The sequence below is a fragment of the Crocuta crocuta genome, unplaced genomic scaffold (assembly GCF_008692635.1).
Source record: "Crocuta crocuta isolate KB4526 unplaced genomic scaffold, BGI_CrCroc_1.0 scaffold97, whole genome shotgun sequence".
Lineage (NCBI taxonomy): Eukaryota > Metazoa > Chordata > Mammalia > Carnivora > Hyaenidae > Crocuta > Crocuta crocuta.
In genome coordinates this window covers 2,031,160-2,051,248 of record NW_027531999.1, presented here as the reverse complement: position 1 = coordinate 2,051,248, position 20,089 = coordinate 2,031,160, and the positions used below count along the sequence as shown (strand labels likewise).

The 20,089-nt window shown below is 44.7% G+C and overlaps 1 protein-coding gene across 2 annotated transcripts in view; it reads left to right on the top strand.

The window, feature by feature from the left end:
- Positions 1–20,089, top strand: part of TPH2 (tryptophan hydroxylase 2) — a 100,330-nt gene that overhangs the window by 32,249 nt on the left and 47,992 nt on the right. For both annotated transcript variants that reach the window (XM_077775229.1, XM_077775230.1), the window contains exons 6-7: positions 3,653–3,849; positions 9,688–9,823. In XM_077775229.1, the coding sequence (XP_077631355.1) occupies positions 3,653–3,849; positions 9,688–9,823 (333 nt within the window). The remainder of the gene's footprint in view (positions 1–3,652; positions 3,850–9,687; positions 9,824–20,089) is intronic.

Below are 20,089 nucleotides of genomic sequence, written 5' to 3'. Positions count from 1 at the left end.
CTCAAAAAAGTGTCTGACCCCCAGTGAGCCCTCAAAATGGGGTTTAATTATATACTCTTAATAACTACAGAGAAAAATAAGAAATTTCTTATTTTTTCATGGATATTGGTATTTTGAATATTAATGATAGAAATTAAATGGATCAAATTAGGATTTGCTTTGTGATGCAGTTGGCTTTTAAACATTTACCTAGAGGAGCACTTGGGTGGCTCGGTAGGTTAAGCGTCCAACTTGAGCTCAGGTCATGATTTTGTGGTTTGTGAGTTCAAGCCCCATTTGGGGCTCTGGGCTGACAGCTCAGAGCCTGGAGACTGCTTCAGATTCTGTCTCCCTCTCTCTCTGCCCCTTCCCCTCTCGCACTCTGTCTCTATCAAAAATGAAGATACTTAAAAAAATTTTTAAACATTCACCTAGCTACCTGGGGGTAGGGACTGGAATAGAATGAGATGTCTTAATATGTCAGTGTTAGCCTTACCTACCATCGGGGTAGTAGCCATACAGGCAGCAGCCAGGAACTCAGGGAGTAGGCTAATTAGCCACCCAGGCAGGACAGACAGGGGAAACAAATAAAAATGTACATGACTCTCTACATACCCAAGACTGACCCTGGAGATTCGTTACTCAGTAACAGATCTGTAAAACTCTCTGTTCCCATTCAGCCTCACACTTGCTTTCCTTCTGCCGTTTGCTGTGGGCTATATTCAGCTCTCCTTTGAAAGGTTTGCAGATTAGCACTGAAGGGAAAAGTTTGACCTAATGATTGTTTCCAAATGGCTTCTCAATATTTCATTTATTGTTTCAGCCTCATCGCTTTCCTAACTTCTGATTGTGCACAGCTCTTATTAGCTTTATTGGCTTACCTGACTCAAATTGATTTCGTTGAATTTTCTGGAACTGAAGGCAGACCGTTTATATATTTATTTCCTCACATCTTTTCTATTTTTACCTTTCCATTTCAAGCTTTCAGTCTAAACTTACCATAGATGCAAAGTCTTAGCAGTCTTGATCTTCTCTGCAAATATTTGCCAGGTTGTAATTTTTTATTTGTCATCAACAGCCAAATTTAAACAAGGCTAATCTTGTTCTAATTTGGTTTGCATAAGCCCCAGTCTTGGTACTTAGAGAAAGCAAAGGCTAATTTCTTGTTCTTTCTTACGTGTGTTTTCCCCTTCTCCCTCATGGACTGCAGTTAATTTTTTTTTTTTTTTTAATAAAAATTATTTGGGGCAGTAGGAACCACATTTGGACCTAATGTTTAAAAAGAAAGCATTTTGGCAGGAACACACTGAAGTATGTAGGATGGTTGGCGGATCTGTTTGTTAGCTTGATCTTCTTTCCCTTTTTAGTTCCTCAGGGGGTGCCGCTGGTGGTCCCGGCTTGATGAAGGCGCCCTGCAGCTGCCGCAACCCTGAGTGGCAATTTGCTGCCACCGTTGGGTTCCTGTGGAGGCTGCTTGCTGCAGGCTGGGTTATGTAGATGGCAGCGGTAGAATTCCTAGTTTGGTGTGTGTGTACTTGGACTTCCATATGTTGTGTGCATATATGTGCTGTCTGCAGGGCCAGAACTTCTGACTGAGTGGCCAGGGTGGGCAGTGGGGGGGTGGGAGTGGGGTGCTGTACGTGGCTTTTGAGTATATCATGAGAGGTTTTCTCAAACCCTAATTTCACTTTTAAAATAGGTATCTTATCAGAGGCTAATTCAGATTCTAGTCTGTCAAACAATAGCTTGTAAAGGCACATGTCCATACTTCCCTCCATCTACTGGTCTCAGGCTGCTTCAGGAGCTCTGTTTCGGGCTCACGGCTGCTGGCTGCTGTTAGAACAGCAATTCCTCCTCACCTTTCTGCCCCAGAACTCACAAATCCACCCTGGACAGTAAAGCTTAGCCTCCTCCAGGAAGTCCTCAGCGCCCATTCCAGTCCTGAGTTGCCTCTCTATATTCTAACCCAAGCATCAGGACACTATTGCTTGTAGGTCAACTCCAGCCAGCTGTCTGTTTTTGTAATGAAAGTTTGATCAGGATACAACTATGTTCATTTGTTTACATGTTGTCTTTGGCTGTCTTTGAGATACAATGGCAGAACTGAACAGTTGTGACAGAGATAGGGTGGCACACAAGCTTAAAATATTTACTTTGTATGGGGCACCTGGGTGGCTCAGATGGTTCACCGTCTGTCTTAGGCTCAGGTCATGATCTCATGGATCATGAGTTCAAGCCCCATGTCAGTCTCTGTGCAGACAGCTCAGAGCTTGAAACTTACTTTGGATTCTATGTCTCCCTCTCTCTTTGCCCTTCTTCTTGGTCCCTCCCCTGCTCATGCTCTCTCTCTCTCTCTCAAAAATAAATAATAACCATTAAAAAATTTTAAAAATATTTGCTTTGTGGACTTTGTCAGAAAAAGTTTCCTGACGCCCTCTCCTAAAATGAAAGGCCTAATGCATGAACCCCCCACCCCCCTGGCATGATATGTAATGAATGCCCCTCTTGGGAAGTTTGTAAAACTCTCACTTCAGAATTTAGTATGGTTTTTTTAAAAAAGATTTTATTTTTAAGGAGTCTCCACACCCAATGTAGGGCTCAAACTCACAACCCCAAGACCAAGAATCACATGCTCTACTGACTGAGCCAGCCATACACCCCAAGAATTCAGTATAGTTTTTTTTGTTTTTGTTTTTGTTTTTTGTTTTTTTTAGCAGTTCCCAGGGATTTTATTCACTAAACAAAACAATCTCAAAATTACACTCGGAGATTGGGGTGATTTCCCTACATGGAACAAAGAGAACCCACAGGCAATTTCATTTTCTAGAGACAACATCCATTTATTGCCACTGTTAGGTGATTGCAGAAAAGGCTTTCAGAGCACAGTTTTGTTCCTAAATAAGTTTCCCCCTACCCAGAACTCTTACTAGTTATTGATCTCAGTGTAAGAACATAAATCCTATCCAATTTCCATAAGGATGTGTGAAGATATAATTTAATCAAATCGTTTTTGTAGCAGTCCAAATACACACACAGAATTAGAAGGTTAGCATTTACCTTAAAAAATAATTCTTGGGGCGCCTGGGTGGCTCAGTTGGTTAAGCGTCCAACTTCGGCTCAGTTCATGACCTCAAGGTTTGTGAGTTTGAGCCCGGCGTCTGGCTGTGTGCTGACAGCTCAGAGCCTGGAGCCTGTCTTCGGATTCTGTGTCTCCCTCTCTCTCTGCCCCTCCCCTGCTTGTTCACTCTCTTTCTGTTTCTCTCAAAAATAAACATAAAAAAAAGTTAAAAAGAGTCTTAACGGGATCCTTTTAGACACTCAGGTGTCCCACTTTATAATAACTTTTACAAGAATGGTAGGTATGGGGATGCCTGGGTGGCTGGGTTGGTTAAGTGTCAGACTTCGGCTCAGGTCGTGACCTTGTGATTTTTGAGTATGAGCCCTGAGGCGGGCTCTGTGCTGACAGCTCAGAGCCTGGAGCCTGCTTCCGATTCTGTCTCTCCCTCTCTCTCTGCCCCTCCCCCGCTCGTGCTCTATCTCTGCCTCTCAAAAATAAATAAATGTTAAATTAAAAAAAATTAAAAAAAAAAAAAAAAAGAATGGTAGGTGAAGTGAGAATACATTTAACCAGTTCCAGAGCTGGAGTCATTGGTCGGTCTTCTCTCCTGCCCAGCGGCCAGCCCATTCCCAGGGTGGAGTACACGGAGGAAGAGACGAAAACGTGGGGCGTTGTGTTCCGAGAGCTCTCCAAGCTCTACCCCACTCACGCTTGCCGGGAGTATTTGAAGAACTTCCCTCTGCTGACTAAATACTGTGGCTACCGGGAGGACAACGTGCCCCAACTTGAGGACGTCTCCGTGTTTCTGAAAGGTAAGACTTCACCAGTCTGGGCCTGCTCTTTCCAGCCAACATCCTTGTCAGCCCTCCAAGGACACGCAGTGCAGCAGTGGCCCTTTTTTACAAAAACGGACAAACTCCCTTTAATTTAAAAAGGAAGCAGCGATCCCGGGGCCGCCTGCGGGAAGCGGAGCAGGGACTGTGGGCGGGGAGAGGGACTCAGCGGCTCAAGCCACTCAGGGGCTCCGTGGGCTCTCTGGTGGTTGGCTGTGTACGTGGTAAACCCCACAGGGTATGTGCGAGTTCGGCTTTGAGCTTTTCCGATCCGGGGGAACTACTCTGTGGGGCTACATGGGGATGGAACGGCCTCAGAGATGACATTTTGTTTGCTTTGTTAAAAATTATGTACTGCATGAAAACCTATCATGGATAATCTTGAACACCCGTGACCTTCCTTTGGGGGAAACCGGTCAAATAATCAAAGCAATATTGGTATGTATCAATTATGTGCCAGGGACCATAGTCATGGCAGATTGAGGAAGGAAGAAGAAGGGGCACAGGGTCACCTCAAGTTCATGTCCCCTGTGTGGTCGCTCTCTTCGCTGACCCTCCTGGGATGGCAACTGGGAGAGTTTGTAGAGGTGGCAGATGGGGGCCGATTTCATGTGGCTGCACTCCCTCCTCTGAGCTACCCTGGGGTTGAGTCTCCGGGTTCTCTGTTCTTTTCTTTCCCCATTTCCATCACAGCAGTTGTAAAAGCAGAAGCCTTGTTGCCTTCCTCCTGTCCTGGAACTCACTTCCTCGCCTGCCTACCCTTTCTATTGGTGATATTTTATTCTCTAGACTCACCAGGCTTTGCCTAAGGACCCCTCCCCGGACTTCCTACCACCCTCCCCGCCGTGTCATTGGTCTTTGTTACTCCTTTCCTATTGCTGCTGTAACGCGTCACCCCAGACCTGGTGCCTGTGTTACCTCACAGTGCTGGAGGTGAGAAGCCTAAAATCAAGGTCTTGGCAGGGCTGTATTCTTTCTTTCTTTCTTTTTAAAATTTTGAAATGTTTATTTATTTTTGAGAGACAGAAAGACAGAGTGTGAGCAGGGGAAGGGCAGAGAGAGAGGGAAACCCAGAATCCGAAGCAGGCTCCAGGCTCTGAGCTGTCAGCACAGAGCCCAACTTGGGGCTCGAACTCACGAACCGTGAGATCAGGACCTGAGCCGAAGTCGGACATTTAACCAACTGAGCCACCCAGGTGCCCCAGGGCTGCATTCCTTCTGGAGGCTTCAATTTTTTGCTTTTTCAGCTTCTCGAGTCCATGTGCAATCCTTGGCTCCTGGCCTTTGCCTTGCACCTCTCCGACCTCTTGCTTCCCTTGTCACATCTCCTTCTCGGACTCTGACCCTCCGCTGTTCCTCTTGTAAGGACCCTTGTTATCATATCAGACCCACCTGAGTCATCTAGGATCATCTCCCCATCTGAAAATTCTTAATCACCTCTGCAGGGTCCAGTTTGCCACATATTCCCAGGTTCAGGACATTAGGGCATCGGCATCTTTGTAGGGCTAATATTCAGTTGACCGCAGTCTCCAGGCATGGATACCTCTCGCTTTGGAACCATCACAAGCCTGTTCTTTTCTTTCCATCCCNAAGGTAAGACTTCACCAGTCTGGGCCTGCTCTTTCCAGCCAACATCCTTGTCAGCCCTCCAAGGACACGCAGTGCAGCAGTGGCCCTTTTTTACAAAAACGGACAAACTCCCTTTAATTTAAAAAGGAAGCAGCGATCCCGGGGCCGCCTGCGGGAAGCGGAGCAGGGACTGTGGGCGGGGAGAGGGACTCAGCGGCTCAAGCCACTCAGGGGCTCCGTGGGCTCTCTGGTGGTTGGCTGTGTACGTGGTAAACCCCACAGGGTATGTGCGAGTTCGGCTTTGAGCTTTTCCGATCCGGGGGAACTACTCTGTGGGGCTACATGGGGATGGAACGGCCTCAGAGATGACATTTTGTTTGCTTTGTTAAAAATTATGTACTGCATGAAAACCTATCATGGATAATCTTGAACACCCGTGACCTTCCTTTGGGGGAAACCGGTCAAATAATCAAAGCAATATTGGTATGTATCAATTATGTGCCAGGGACCATAGTCATGGCAGATTGAGGAAGGAAGAAGAAGGGGCACAGGGTCACCTCAAGTTCATGTCCCCTGTGTGGTCGCTCTCTTCGCTGACCCTCCTGGGATGGCAACTGGGAGAGTTTGTAGAGGTGGCAGATGGGGGCCGATTTCATGTGGCTGCACTCCCTCCTCTGAGCTACCCTGGGGTTGAGTCTCCGGGTTCTCTGTTCTTTTCTTTCCCCATTTCCATCACAGCAGTTGTAAAAGCAGAAGCCTTGTTGCCTTCCTCCTGTCCTGGAACTCACTTCCTCGCCTGCCTACCCTTTCTATTGGTGATATTTTATTCTCTAGACTCACCAGGCTTTGCCTAAGGACCCCTCCCCGGACTTCCTACCACCCTCCCCGCCGTGTCATTGGTCTTTGTTACTCCTTTCCTATTGCTGCTGTAACGCGTCACCCCAGACCTGGTGCCTGTGTTACCTCACAGTGCTGGAGGTGAGAAGCCTAAAATCAAGGTCTTGGCAGGGCTGTATTCTTTCTTTCTTTCTTTTTAAAATTTTGAAATGTTTATTTATTTTTGAGAGACAGAAAGACAGAGTGTGAGCAGGGGAAGGGCAGAGAGAGAGGGAAACCCAGAATCCGAAGCAGGCTCCAGGCTCTGAGCTGTCAGCACAGAGCCCAACTTGGGGCTCGAACTCACGAACCGTGAGATCAGGACCTGAGCCGAAGTCGGACATTTAACCAACTGAGCCACCCAGGTGCCCCAGGGCTGCATTCCTTCTGGAGGCTTCAATTTTTTGCTTTTTCAGCTTCTCGAGTCCATGTGCAATCCTTGGCTCCTGGCCTTTGCCTTGCACCTCTCCGACCTCTTGCTTCCCTTGTCACATCTCCTTCTCGGACTCTGACCCTCCGCTGTTCCTCTTGTAAGGACCCTTGTTATCATATCAGACCCACCTGAGTCATCTAGGATCATCTCCCCATCTGAAAATTCTTAATCACCTCTGCAGGGTCCAGTTTGCCACATATTCCCAGGTTCAGGACATTAGGGCATCGGCATCTTTGTAGGGCTAATATTCAGTTGACCGCAGTCTCCAGGCATGGATACCTCTCGCTTTGGAACCATCACAAGCCTGTTCTTTTCTTTCCATCCCACTGCCACCACCCAAATTGAGGTCCCCATTTTACAGATTTGATGTCTGTGTCTTCTCCCCTCTACTGTCTTGTCCATTGCTTCCAGATGAAGCTTCCTAAAGCAGTACTTCCTTCCTGGCATTTCTGCTCAGAAGCTATCAGTGGCTCCCCTTTGATTTTGCTGGGGCTGGATTTTTTTTTTTTTTTTTCGGGGAAGGCCCAGATAGTAAATATTTTAGTTTTTGTTGGCCAAGAGGCAGAGTTGAGAGCATTATGTAGGTCCTTAGATAACCATTTAAATGTGGCCATTAAAACATGTAAAAATTATTCTTAGCTCATGGGGTATAGAAAAACAAGCTGGATTTGGACTATAGGCCATGGTGTGCTGATCTCTGGTTTGTATGATCAAACTCAGAACTGCTCAGCCTCAACTCAAGGCCCCCGACCCAGCTTACCAAGACTGTCCCCTGTGACGACTGTGCTACNCCGTTCTACCTGCGGGCTCTCATACCCTTACTCACATTCTGTCTCTTGCTAGGAAACTCATGCCTCCTCTACCTATCAAATTCTACCTATTCTCCAAGACTCAGAGCAAGTCCTGCCTTCTCTATGAATCCTGATCATAGCAGTCACCATGACCACCCCCCTCCGATTTCATTCTCGATCACGTGTTTATCAGGAGAGAGACAGGCATGGTCTGAGAGCAGGTACCCTGAGAACCCCACCTGGTGCAACGGGAGAGCCGCATGGGTGAACATCATCCATGATATGTATTATCAGAGAAAGAGACTAAGAGAAAGAGACTAAGAACCACTAATCAGTATCACTTAATTAGTGCCTAATTACATAATGTCTTATGCTGTTGTTCAACTGGATTATATTCTCCCTAATGGCCTTGCCTCTGGCATGTCCCTCTTTGTTTCCCACAGAGTTATGTGCGTATTATAGATTTACCATGGGTTGATTGCTGATATATGGGAATTGCTTTTTACTGTGTTGTTTCTCAAACTCCAGTAATTAGAATACCAGCCCATAATTTTTGCCACATCTGTCTCTCAACTTAATATTTTGATAAGAGGTGGCGTGGAATAGCACAGAATCTGGATGCAGAATGCCTGGGCTGAATTCTTGGCTGGGTAACCTCAAGTGAGTTATCCTAACCTCTCTGTGCCTCTGGAAATGGAGATCATAATTTTAATCTCCCTCACAAGGTGGCTGCGAAGGGAAATAACTACTATACCTAGAAGCCCTAAAGTTATTTCCTGATATACATTGAACATAGCAGAGTCTTAGTTACTGTTGCCCTTGCTGTTATTTTTCACAATGCTTACCAACCCGACACTGGGATCTCAGTCTGCACCATTCATTGGCACATAGCAAGCATAATTTACGTGTATGTGGTATTTGTTAACGGACTCACTTTTAAATACCTAATTTATTTAAAAAGGAAACTTTGTAAGCAATGATATCCACAAATCCAAAGTTCTTGATAATGTGTTAGCTACATATTTTTTTAAAAATTAAATAAAAATAAGATCCATAACTATTCAAAAAAGGAACGATCCTCTGTGTACCCCTACTCAGGTCCTACGTGGAGGATATACTGGTTTAATTGCATAGAATGGAAGAGAAGAAGAAAATACACTTAACTTTTTGACATTCACTAGGGAACAATCCAAAGTAAAAGCTTTTGGAACGAACATATTATTGTTAGAATTGTGGGTCTGAGGAAACCTGAGAACAGGAATATTTTCAGGTAGATACCAAAAATCCCAGGTTGAACTGGTTTTATAAGCTTAATTGGTTCTTGCCTTTTAAAACCATTCTAGCCGTTCTCAGACGCTCTCCTAATGAGATGAGGTTTTCAGAATGGGAGGCTTTACAAAGCTGGTGTCAGAGATAAGAGTAGCTCTCCCGTTGTAAATTTCCTGGGCCTTCATGAGAAACAAGCATTTAGGTAGCCCTTAAACTGAGAACACTGATGACCCAGGCCTAACTGAGTTAGCAGTATAGGGCAGTTTCATAGATTGTATTTATTCCACTATTTTGTTTCCTCTTACCATAAACCAGTAGACATGTAGAGCTTTAGTGTACCTCTTTAAATAACAGAAATTAATATGATTGTTTTCATAATATCACAGAAAACAGCAATGTGGAGTGAAGGAGTTAGGTGGTATTGACAATAGAAAGCTGTAGTGTGAACTGATTCCACAAGGGGGTGAGTTAGCCATGTGTTAACTAAACACATACAGGCAGAATGGATCCCCACCTGGGTGTGTCTTTTAGAAACATCCCAGGTAATACATGGTAAGTAAGCATCACTTGTCCTGTGAATTTGAGCTTTCTTATCCTAATTTGGTTTCTGAATTTGAATCTTTAACAGTTTTTTCGCTTTTTTCCCCCATTTTAATGAATGTCTTGTTCCCCTGGAAACCATCATTCGGGAGTATATTTTAGTAATCAGAAACCACAAACGTGATAGCTATAAACGGTATATGTCATTCAGTTGTCAAGGGGTTTAAGACCTTGATTACTCTGTTTCTAGAATCTCCTTATAAATAATAGGATGCCCTGCTTGGGCCCTCAAGTCTGGTCGAGTTAATATTTAGCTGGCTCTTCCTGTCGCCATTTTAGAAAGATCAGGCTTCACGGTGAGGCCGGTGGCTGGATACCTGAGTCCACGAGACTTTCTGGCAGGACTGGCCTACAGAGTGTTCCACTGCACTCAGTACGTCCGGCATGGCTCGGACCCCCTCTACACCCCGGAACCGTGAGTACCCACGTTGGATGCCTAGGCTGCATGAAGACCACCACACTGTCAAGTGGTCACTACTTGCCGTATTTGGAAGTGACTTAGGCCCTCTTTGATCTCTCAAGTAATTGCATCAGTCTAGCCAGCGAGCCAAGTCCTCGCTCAAAGAACCAGGTTCCTCAGCTGGGTATGTGGGGTCTCCATATTCTCACTTTGGTTTGTCTCTCTAACTTTATCCCCACACCAAGCCTTTTGCTTTAGCCCAGCCGTTGATGATATTGCTCCTTAAAACATGTGTCATTTTTATAAAGCCATGATCCCTATAGACCATTAGGACAATGTTGCATTTAAGAAGCAGGGCTCAAAATTCTGATAATAAGGATAATCCCAACATGCCAGGTGCTATTCTCATCAACTCATTTAATCTTCACAGCAATCCCATGATATAGATGATTGTCTCCATTTTTACTGAGGGGGAGATGCAGGCACAAAGGGATAAGTCAACCTTGACACAGCTGGGACTCACGCATCTTTTCCCATGAGGAGGCACCTCCATGTTAAGGAAGTTCATGCACATCCACCATGGCGATTCTCAGGACTGGTTCCTTCTCCTTCAGTGTTTCACTTCACACCCAAAACTCAGCACTTTGTGCTATGCTTTTTCTGCTGTCTTAGTTTCTTGAATACTCCTCCAGTCCTACCTACCACTCTAGATTTATATGGGGTTTATGATTCTTTTTGGACTCTGTCAGCTTTCCTTTGGGGCTTTATCCTCTCTCTCTCAGACAATGGGAGGCCAACAGCTGGGTAAGCTGTGAACTCTCATGTGTTAATAATTTGGTTTTGTAACACTTGGATTGTGGTCTCCCAGTGTGAAACACTGACCCATTTTCTTTTTAAAATTTTTTTTTAATGTTTATTTATTTTTGAGAGAGAAAGAGAAAGACAGAGGGAGACAGAGGGAGGGAGAGAGAGAGAATGTGAGCAGGTGAGGGGCAGAGAGAAAGGGAGACACAGAATCTGAAGCAGGCTTTAGGCTCTGAGCCATTAGCACAGAGCCCGACGTAGAGCTCAAACCCATGAACCGTGAGATCATGACCTGAGCAGAAGTCAGATGCTTAATGGACTGAGCCATCCAGGCGCCCCCATCACTAGCTCATTTTCTTAAACTTACTGAATTTTCCAGTGCCTTCAAGGCAGACACAAATCTCATCTCTGGGACACATTCTCTTGCCATCCCCATGCACAATCACTTCTTCCTCAGCCAATGTTCTTTACTTTCCTTACCATCCACTTATTACATATATTTTTACCTTGCTAGATTTTAACATTTTAACTTAGGTCTTACATCTTCACTGAAATTGCTAACTACTTGAATATTTCCTTTTTTTTTTTTTTTAGAAAATAAATACATTTTATTGGGAGATTAATATGTGCTTAGATGGTCTAGGAACAAGACAGTGTTTCTGTTCTCTTGGGTGAATGAGTGGAGGTAGGGGACAATGGTCAGCATACAAACACCTAGGTAATATGATAGCAGGTATAAGTGCTATGATGTGCTAAAAATGCTGTAAAGACAAATAAAACAAGAAGACAAACAGTAGTGACTTGCTCTTTTGGGTTGAGTCATCAGGAAAGCCCCTTGGGAAGTGACATTTGAACAGAGACCTGAACGCAAGTATCTCCTTTTTTTTAAGTTTATTTATAAAATTTTTTTTTCTTAAAATTAATTTGTTTTTGAGAGAGAGAGGGAGAGGGAGCATGTAGGAGGGGCAGAGAGAGGAAGACAGGCTCTGAAGCAGGCTTGCTTTGAGCCCAGAGTCCTATGTGGGGCTTGAACTTACAAACTGTGAGATCATGACCTGAGTCGAAATCAAGAGTCTGCAGCTCAACCAACTGAGCCACCCAGGCACCCCTCAGTTTATTTATTTATTGAGAGAGAGAGAGAGAGAGAGAGAGAGAGAGAGAATATGAGTGTATGCAAGTTGGGGAGGGGCAGAGAGAGGGAGAGACAGAATCCCAGGCAGGCTCTGTGCACAGAGCCTGACGTGGGGCTCAAACCCATGAATCATGACCTGAGCTGAGATCAAGAATTGGACATTTAACTGACTGAGCCACCCAGGCACACCCCCCTTTTCTTCTTTCCAAATATTTCCTGGTAGATCATTCCAGGTAGAGAGAAAAGAGCAAAAGCCAAAGACCCCAAGGCTGGAAGTTGTCACTCGGGCTCTACCCCCTTGGGCTCCATTTGAATGAGCGCCTACCCGTGATCTTACTCTTGTTTGTCACCCGTTGTTCTTCAGGATACTGGCAATATCACTTTGCTTATCATGCTGCTTTACTAAAACAATATTGTGATTAATGGGCTGCCCTGATCTTCACTGGGGAGCAGAGAGTCCTTGGAGTTTGAAGCCGTGGACTAGCTGATGTTGGTAGTGGAAGTAGGCAGGGATTTGAGCTGAGTCTCCGAAGCTCCCCTCCTCCTCTTCGGTGGGCATGAGGCTCACTGACCAGGTAGGTCTCAGACAGGGTCACTACATTGCTTTTTAAGCTCCTTTCAGCTTCCCAGAAACTGTTTTCAGGGTAAACAAAGGTTACTTATAGGACTCAAGACATTTGGAAAAGAAATGCTTCTTATAGTGGAGTGAGTACTCAGAGGAGCATTGTCAGAGTTAGAAAGGCAATCTCTAAATCTAGCCCAGAGGGTTTACAAATGGCCCTGTTTACAAATAGCAGGCACTTTGTTAGTTCCTTTTGAATAACTGGCCCCCCGTGAGACCTGGGATAGCGTGCCAATAGGTATGCAGACAGAGAGGGCAAAGAAATGAGATTTTAGCCACAGAGGTCTATAAAATTTTGGGATAATGTGTTACATTTTTACCAAAGTACTTTCAGCCAATTCATTCAGCAAACATTTATGTGCAATGCTGGCAGGGAGGTGCAGTGGATTCAAAGATGAATAAAATATAGCAGCTGTTTCTTAAAGCAGCTCACATTCTGGCAGGGGAGATAGAAACATAAATAATTATGAAAGTGTGGTTAGGGCTATAATGAAGGTGTGTATAAAGTGTGAGAGGAGTACAGAGCAGGGAGCAGTCCTGAAAGGCTTTTCAGAGAGGGTTTAAACTGAGTGGGGGTCTAGAAGAGTGAATAAGAATTTACGTTTTTGTACAAGGCAGGGTGGGGAGGGAGGAGAAAGCTTTCAAGTCAAGGAAACAGCAAGTGCAAAGTTGAGGAAGCTCACAAGAGGCATAAAGAGCAAGGCGTGTTACATCAGAGTGACCAGAGCATGGGTAGGTGTTAGGGATGGAATGTTTTTTGCTTTTGTTTTTGTTTTTCAGTCCACAGTGTAAATGATTATTTGTCAAACTCGGGCAGTTCTGTAGGCAGCAGGGAGTTATCCAAGGTTCTTGAGCATGATCAGATAATTGTGTTTGAGAAAAATAATGGGGATTGGGTTATGGGGAGGTATAAAGAATGAACTAGCTGGAAAACCAGCAGAAGCTCACATTCCAGTGAAGGAATATAGTTTATAAGTTCTTGAACTAGAAAAGGTCAGTGGGATAGGACAAGAGATAACCTATTTGAAAAGTGCCATTGTGATGGAATTAACAATATTTGGTGACTATGAGGGTGAGGAGAGTGTCCTCAAGGTAATGCTAAAGTTTTTAGACAGGGAAGTTTTTTTTTTTTTTCTTCTAATAATGGCTGAGAATATTGGAACAGGATTTGGCTTGGAAGGAAGGGGGAAGGAAGGAGGGAGAGAAGAGGAGATTTGGTTTTGGGGAGTGTTGTCTTTGAGGTGCCCCTGGGTGGGATCTCCTGGAGAAGCCCCTGGTAGTTGGGAAGTGTTGGGAGTTCAGAAGTGAATTTAAAGCTCCCACTGTAGATGTGAGTGTTTTCTTCTACGACCCCCATGACCACACAGACAAGAGGAAGCTTAAGTCAGAGGATGGAAGCATGGGATATGCTAACTTGGGGTTTTTTACAGAATTTTTTTTGGGGGGGAGTGGGTTTTCTATTATTTGTTGGTTTTTAAATTATTATTTTATGAGTAGGTAATACATGTACATGATTCAGAATTCAAAGCACACTGTGGACGTAAAAAAAAAAAAAAGGCAGGGGGAACACCATCTGAGTGGTTCAGTCGGTTAGGCATCTACTCATGATTTTGGCTCGGGTCATGATCTCATGGTTCCTGGGTTTAAGCCCCACATGGGGCTCTGTGCTGACAATGCGGAGACTGCTTGGGATTCTCTCTTTCTTTCTCACCCGGCCTCAGCCCTGCTCATGGACACTTTCTGTCTCTCTCAAAATAAATAAATAAACTTAAAAAATTTTAAAAAATAAACTGTGAATAGTGACTTCCTTTCCCTCCTCTGCTCCCTTGACACCCCCTTCAGCTCCCCAGAGGTGACCACTGATGCCAGTTTCCACCTCACCCTTCCAGAAATAAACTGTGCAGACACAATTCTCTGTAAAGATCCCTTTAATTGGGATGTATTGCAAAGTCTTAAGTCCCTTCACAGCTGCAGTTGAATGGATGGGGCACCACGAGGGGGGAGGGGAGTGCCATTTCCTGCCCAAGCACTTTTCCAGCCATTGTCTTTGTAATGAAATCCCATTTCCTCAATTGAAAACCAACGAGAGGGCAGAATCTCCAATTTGTGAAGTTCAGCTTGGCTCCTGTGTTTGGTGCCTGTGCTCTGCTTCCAAATAACTGCCTTCAATTGCCGAACTGTTGTAGTAGAGGCAGCACTAATGAGACAAAGGTGAGCCCTGAAGACACAGGTAGAAATGAGAGTGAAAGCAGCAAAAAGACATTATCTGAAAAAAGAATTTTATTTTTGTTTTTGGTTGGGGTAGAATGTATTTTGATATCCTTCCTAGCTTTCAACAAATATTGGGTTTTAAACGTGTCTTTGGCCTGTTGCGGCATTTTACATTCTACAGACTCTGTGTTCTCTAAACTTGGCCAGATAGTGGGGCTTTAATTTAAGAAGTATGGCAGATTGGATTGGTTCCCTGGGGAGAGTTTTCTGTCCTGGAGGACAGCAGTGAACGTTCTGGAGAATCAGTGACTCCTGGTTGCCTTGGTGAAAGGACTGACTTGCTTTTCCATAAGTTTCTACCTACCTGTATTGAAAAGTCACTGATTTTGCTAGAAGCAGAAAGAGATCTTTCTCTCCTTATGTAGCACCCGGGGCACTGATCCTATACATCACCGTTGTGTGGCTATATGCTTTGATCAGCTGTGATCACACACAACTTTGTCACTAATCGAGTATTGGTGTTTGTAAATGATTTCCTTTAAACAAATCAATTGGGTCAAATTCAAGGTTATTCCAATAGTAGCGTCCTTCTCATTCAGTGCAATGAGAGGGAAAGATGCAGAGATCCAGGGTGCATGGGTGTGTGAGCATCACCTGGCATGTGAATGGTGGCAAGACAGTAATTTGGGAAGGCCCATGATCTCCAGGTCTCCTCTCTGCCTCCCTGGGAATCCACTGTGGCCCCGTCATAGGGCATCCTCTGGCCACCGCAACTTTTAGAACAGGTTTCTCCTCGGCACTATTGATAATTCCTTGTTGTGGAGGGTGGTCCTGTGCCTTGCACAACGTTAAGTAGCATCCCTGGCCTCTATCCGCTAGATGTCAGGAGCAACTTTCCACTCACGCCAGAGGTGACAACCACAGATGTCTGCAGATACTGCCAAATGTCCCCTGAGGGCGGCAACATTGCCCCCAGTGACAACCACTGTTCTAGAAGAAATTTGATAGGTCATGATGACATGGTTGCTCTGTCTGCCAATTATCGCCACCTCCCCCTTATTATTCTCTTTTCTTTGAGAAGCAGTGTGTAGACTTTGTTTCCTTTCTGAAACATAAATGCTGGATAGCATTCCCTTGTTTAACCTCTGTTGTTCTTTGTTGTGTGTAGAGAAGTCTGATCTCCTTAAACTCTTAACTTCTGCTTCTCTTTATGCCTCCAAAACCGTATGCTGCAACCACACAAGACTTCTTACCATACCCGTGATCCTGCTGGTTGATGCCCCTGTCCCTTTGCACAGGTAGTTCATTCTCCCTGCAATGACTCTGGTAAAATCCTTTCATTTCTCTAGGATGAGCGCTCAATCGCAACCTTCTCTGTGAAGTTTCTTCTAATCAGAGCTCGATGATCCTGTGACATTTGTGTTACTTCGATTTTAGCACTGACAACACTGAGTGGTCATTAATTGTGCATGTGTCAGTCTCCTTCATAAGACTGTAATGAACTCAAAGCCAGTTGGCAAAGGCAGTGCAGAAGCCAGGAGATCAGACGGAGGGAGCAGTGGATCCCCAAACCTGGCATATAAGGTGAAAACTGAGTCCTGTGTGGGTGGAAGCCATGAACGGTACTGCTACCAGGAGGTGCCAGGTTCGAGAAACACTCAGAGTCCCAGAGCAAGTCTGAGATCTGTCGAGTGAGGGAGCACAGGGGAGTGAATGCTGTGGGTTTATTTGAAGTCCTGGGCATGCATGGTGTGTGGTGAGGCCTCTGTGTGAAAGGCTGCAGCCCTATACTCGGGAGTGTTCTCCACTCTCCCCAGTAGTTTTACTCTAATTTCAGGGACTTTCTGGACACCCTTCCACGAATAAGGGAGGCATTTTTACACAGTCACTGTCTTCAGGCAAAATCCTGAACCTTTACTGGTGGAATTATAGGCAGCAACCGAAGCTGTGAGGATGGGTCACTTGGATCAGAGAGCCCTCTCTTCAATCACGCCCAGTAAGGGGCAACCTATTCTGCTCATCTATTTTGTGTTTGGGATAAGGATAGTTTCAGAATAAAAAAGTGGTTATTCACTGTGAATCTGAAGAAGAAGAGCAAAAGGAAATGTGCAAGTTGTCCCCACCTCCCCCTTATTAAAATGAGAGAAAAAGAGCAAGAGAGGGAAGGAAGGAAAGAAGCAGAGAGGAAAAGAGGGAAACAATCTGCACTTTACATGGTACTAAAAAAGTATATATTTCCCTCTTTGTGTAACTAACCCTAAATATTGTCCCACTTAAAAGGCAGGAAAGCTCACTGCCCTAGCTTTAAAAATAATGTCATTCCAGGGTGCCTGGATGGCTCGGGTCATGATCTCGCAGCTTATGGGTTCGAACCCTGCATCAGGCTCTATGCTGACGACTCAGAGCCTGGAACCTGCTTCAGATTCTGTGTCTCCCTCTTTCTCTGCCCCCCCCTTCCACTCATGCTCTGCTGCTCTCTCTTTCTCAAAAATAAATAAACATTAAAAAATATCATCCTGTGACATGCTCTGAGTTAGCTTTGGAGTAATATATTTTTTTTTTTACAAATAGTTTATTGTCAAATTAGTTTCCACATAACACCCAGTGCTCATCCCCACTAGTGCCCTCCTCCATGCCCATCACCCCCCTTCCCAAACATATGATATTTGTCCTTCTCTGCCTGACTTATTTCGCTCAGCATCACACCCTCAAGGTCCATCCATGTTGCTACACATGGCCAGATTTCATTGTTTCTCATTGCCATGTAGTATTCCATGGTATAGATAAACCACAGCTTCTTGATCCATTCATCTGTTGAGGGACACTTAGGCTCTTTCCATGTTTTAGCTATTGTGGAGAGGGCTGCTATGAACATTGGGGTCCATGTGCTCCTATGCCTCAGCATTTCTGTATGCCTTGGGTAAATTCCTAGTAGTGCTATTGCTGGGTCATAGGGGAGGTCTATTGTTAGTTTCCTGAGGAACCGCCACACTGTTTTCCAGAGGGGCTGCACCAGTTTACATTCCCACCAACAGTGTAGGAGGGTGCCCGTTTCTCCACATCCTCGCCAGCATCTAGAGTTCTCTGATTTGCTCATTTTAGCCATGGAGTAATATTTAAGCTATTACATTAAGAAGAAGTTCTAGGAGATTGTCTGCTTCTGCCAAGCCCTCGTGCAAGTCCCCAAGGGACCACCGCGTATGTGGATGTGACCTCCATGTCTGACACCAGTGGGTGCTCCTCCCCCAGGGAGGAGAGTGGATCAGGGAGGGATCAGCATCTCTGGATTTGTCTCTAGAAGCTTCTTGCTGGAATGGCTGTGATTCAGCTAAGGAGTCTCAGGGACACTGGGAAGAGAAGCAAGTTGTAGGCAGGGACCTTTCCCTCACTCCCTGGCTTGGTCTCTGACATTAGGCTTTTGGTTCTCAGAAGGTGCTTTGAATTTTCAGATGCAGAATGTATTCTACTCTCTCTAGCTCTGCTTTACTTCGGTTGACTTTTACTCCCTGGGCACATGCTTCTAGGGGATCTATGGTCTCTTCCTCCTAGTTCCTACAGACTCTTTGAATGTGTTTTGTGCAAGGTGGTTGTTGAACATCTGCTAACTGAATTTGCATGTGCACATGTACTTGTGTATATGATTTTCAATTACAATATGGAGTCCTGATGCCCAATGGTATCTTAGAAATGCAGACAGAGCCCTTTTTTAAAACAACAACAACAACAACAACTTTATTTATTTTGAGAGAAAGCTAGCAAGCACATGTGCATGAGTAGGGGAGGGGCAGAGAGAGAGATTGGGCAAGAGAGAATCCCGAGCAGATTCTGTACTGTCAGCATGGAGCCTGATGTGGGGCTCCATCTCATGAACCTTCAGATCATAACCTGAACTGAAGTCAAGAGTCAGATGCTTAACTGAACCACCCAGACACCCTAGAGCTCTTTTGTTTTAATTATTAATTTTAGAGAGAGCATGAGTAGGGTAGAGGGCTAGAGGGAGAGAGAGAGAGAGAGAGAGAGAGAGAGAGAGAGAGAATCTTAAGCAGGCTCCACACTCAGCATGGAGCCCAACGTAGGGCTTGATCCCACAACCCTGGGATCATGACCTAAGCTGAATCAAGAGTCAGAAGGTCAACAAGCTGAACCACCCAGGCTCACCAGAAATGCAGAGCTCTTTAATAAAAAATATAGTTGAGGGTGCCTGGATGGCTCAGTTGGTTAAGCATCTGACTTTGGCTCAGGTCATGATCTTGAGGTTCATGAGTTCGACTCCCGTGTTAGGCTCTGTACTGACAGCTCAGAGCCTTGGAGCCTGCTTTGGATTCTTTGTCCCCCTCTCTCTGACTCTCCCTTGCTTGCACTCTGTCTCTTTCTCTCTCAAAAATAAATAAACATTAAAAAAAAAAAAAGGAAATATAGCTCAAGAAAACTATATTCTCAAGGAGTTAAATTTCATGCTTTCCTTCAGAAGCTGTGTGGATTGACTGAAATCTCTGAAATAAAGAAGGGTTGGGCAAGAAGACCCTATTTTCTTTCTTTCTTTTTTTCTTTAATCTATTTTGGAATTTATTTTTGTATGTAATGAGAAGTAGACATATAACTATATTTTCCCAAATGATTAACAAGTTGTGCCAACCTTTCAACAGTCTTCCTTTCCCTACAGTGAATGTAATCTTTATCTTTTATGAAATTCCCATGTATACATGGGTCTGTTTCAAAGCTCCACTCAGTTCTGTTGGTTTACTTAACTATTCTGTGTCACATCACACCTTCAATAACTGTAGCTTCTCAGTAAGCTTATTGTTCTTTGGCTAAAATTGTCTAAGCTATACTTTTTTTTTCTTAAATAGTTTATTGTCAAGTTGGTTTCCATATAACACCCAGTGCTCATCCCAACAAGTGGCCTTCTCCATGCCCATCACCCCCCTTCCCCTCTCCCCTACCCCCATCAGTCTCAGCATTCAAGAGTCTCTCATGATTTGTCTCCCTCCCTCTTTCCAACTGTTTTTCCCCTTCTTCTCACCCATAGTCCTCTGTTAAGTTCCTCCTAATCTACCTATATGTGCAAACATATGGTATCTGTCCTTCTCTGCCTGACTTAGTTTGTTCAGCATAACACCCTTAAGTTCCATCCACGTTGCTACACATGGCCAGATTTCATTCTTTCTCATTGCCATGTAGTATTCCATTGTGTAGATGAGCCCATCTTCTTGATCCATTCATCAGTTGATGGACGTTTAGGCTCTTTTCATCTTTTGGCTATTGTTGAGGGTGCTGCTATGAACATTGGGGTACATGTGCCCCTATGCATCAGCATGCCTGTATCCCTTGGGTAAATTCCTAGCAGTGCTACTGTTGGGTCATAGGGAAGTTCTACTGTTAATTTTTTGAGGAACCTCCACACTGTTTTCTAGAGGGGCTGCACCAGTTTACATTCCCACCAACAGTGTAGGAGGGTGCCTGTTTCTCCACATCCTCATCAGCATCTATAGTCTCCTGATTTGCTCATTTT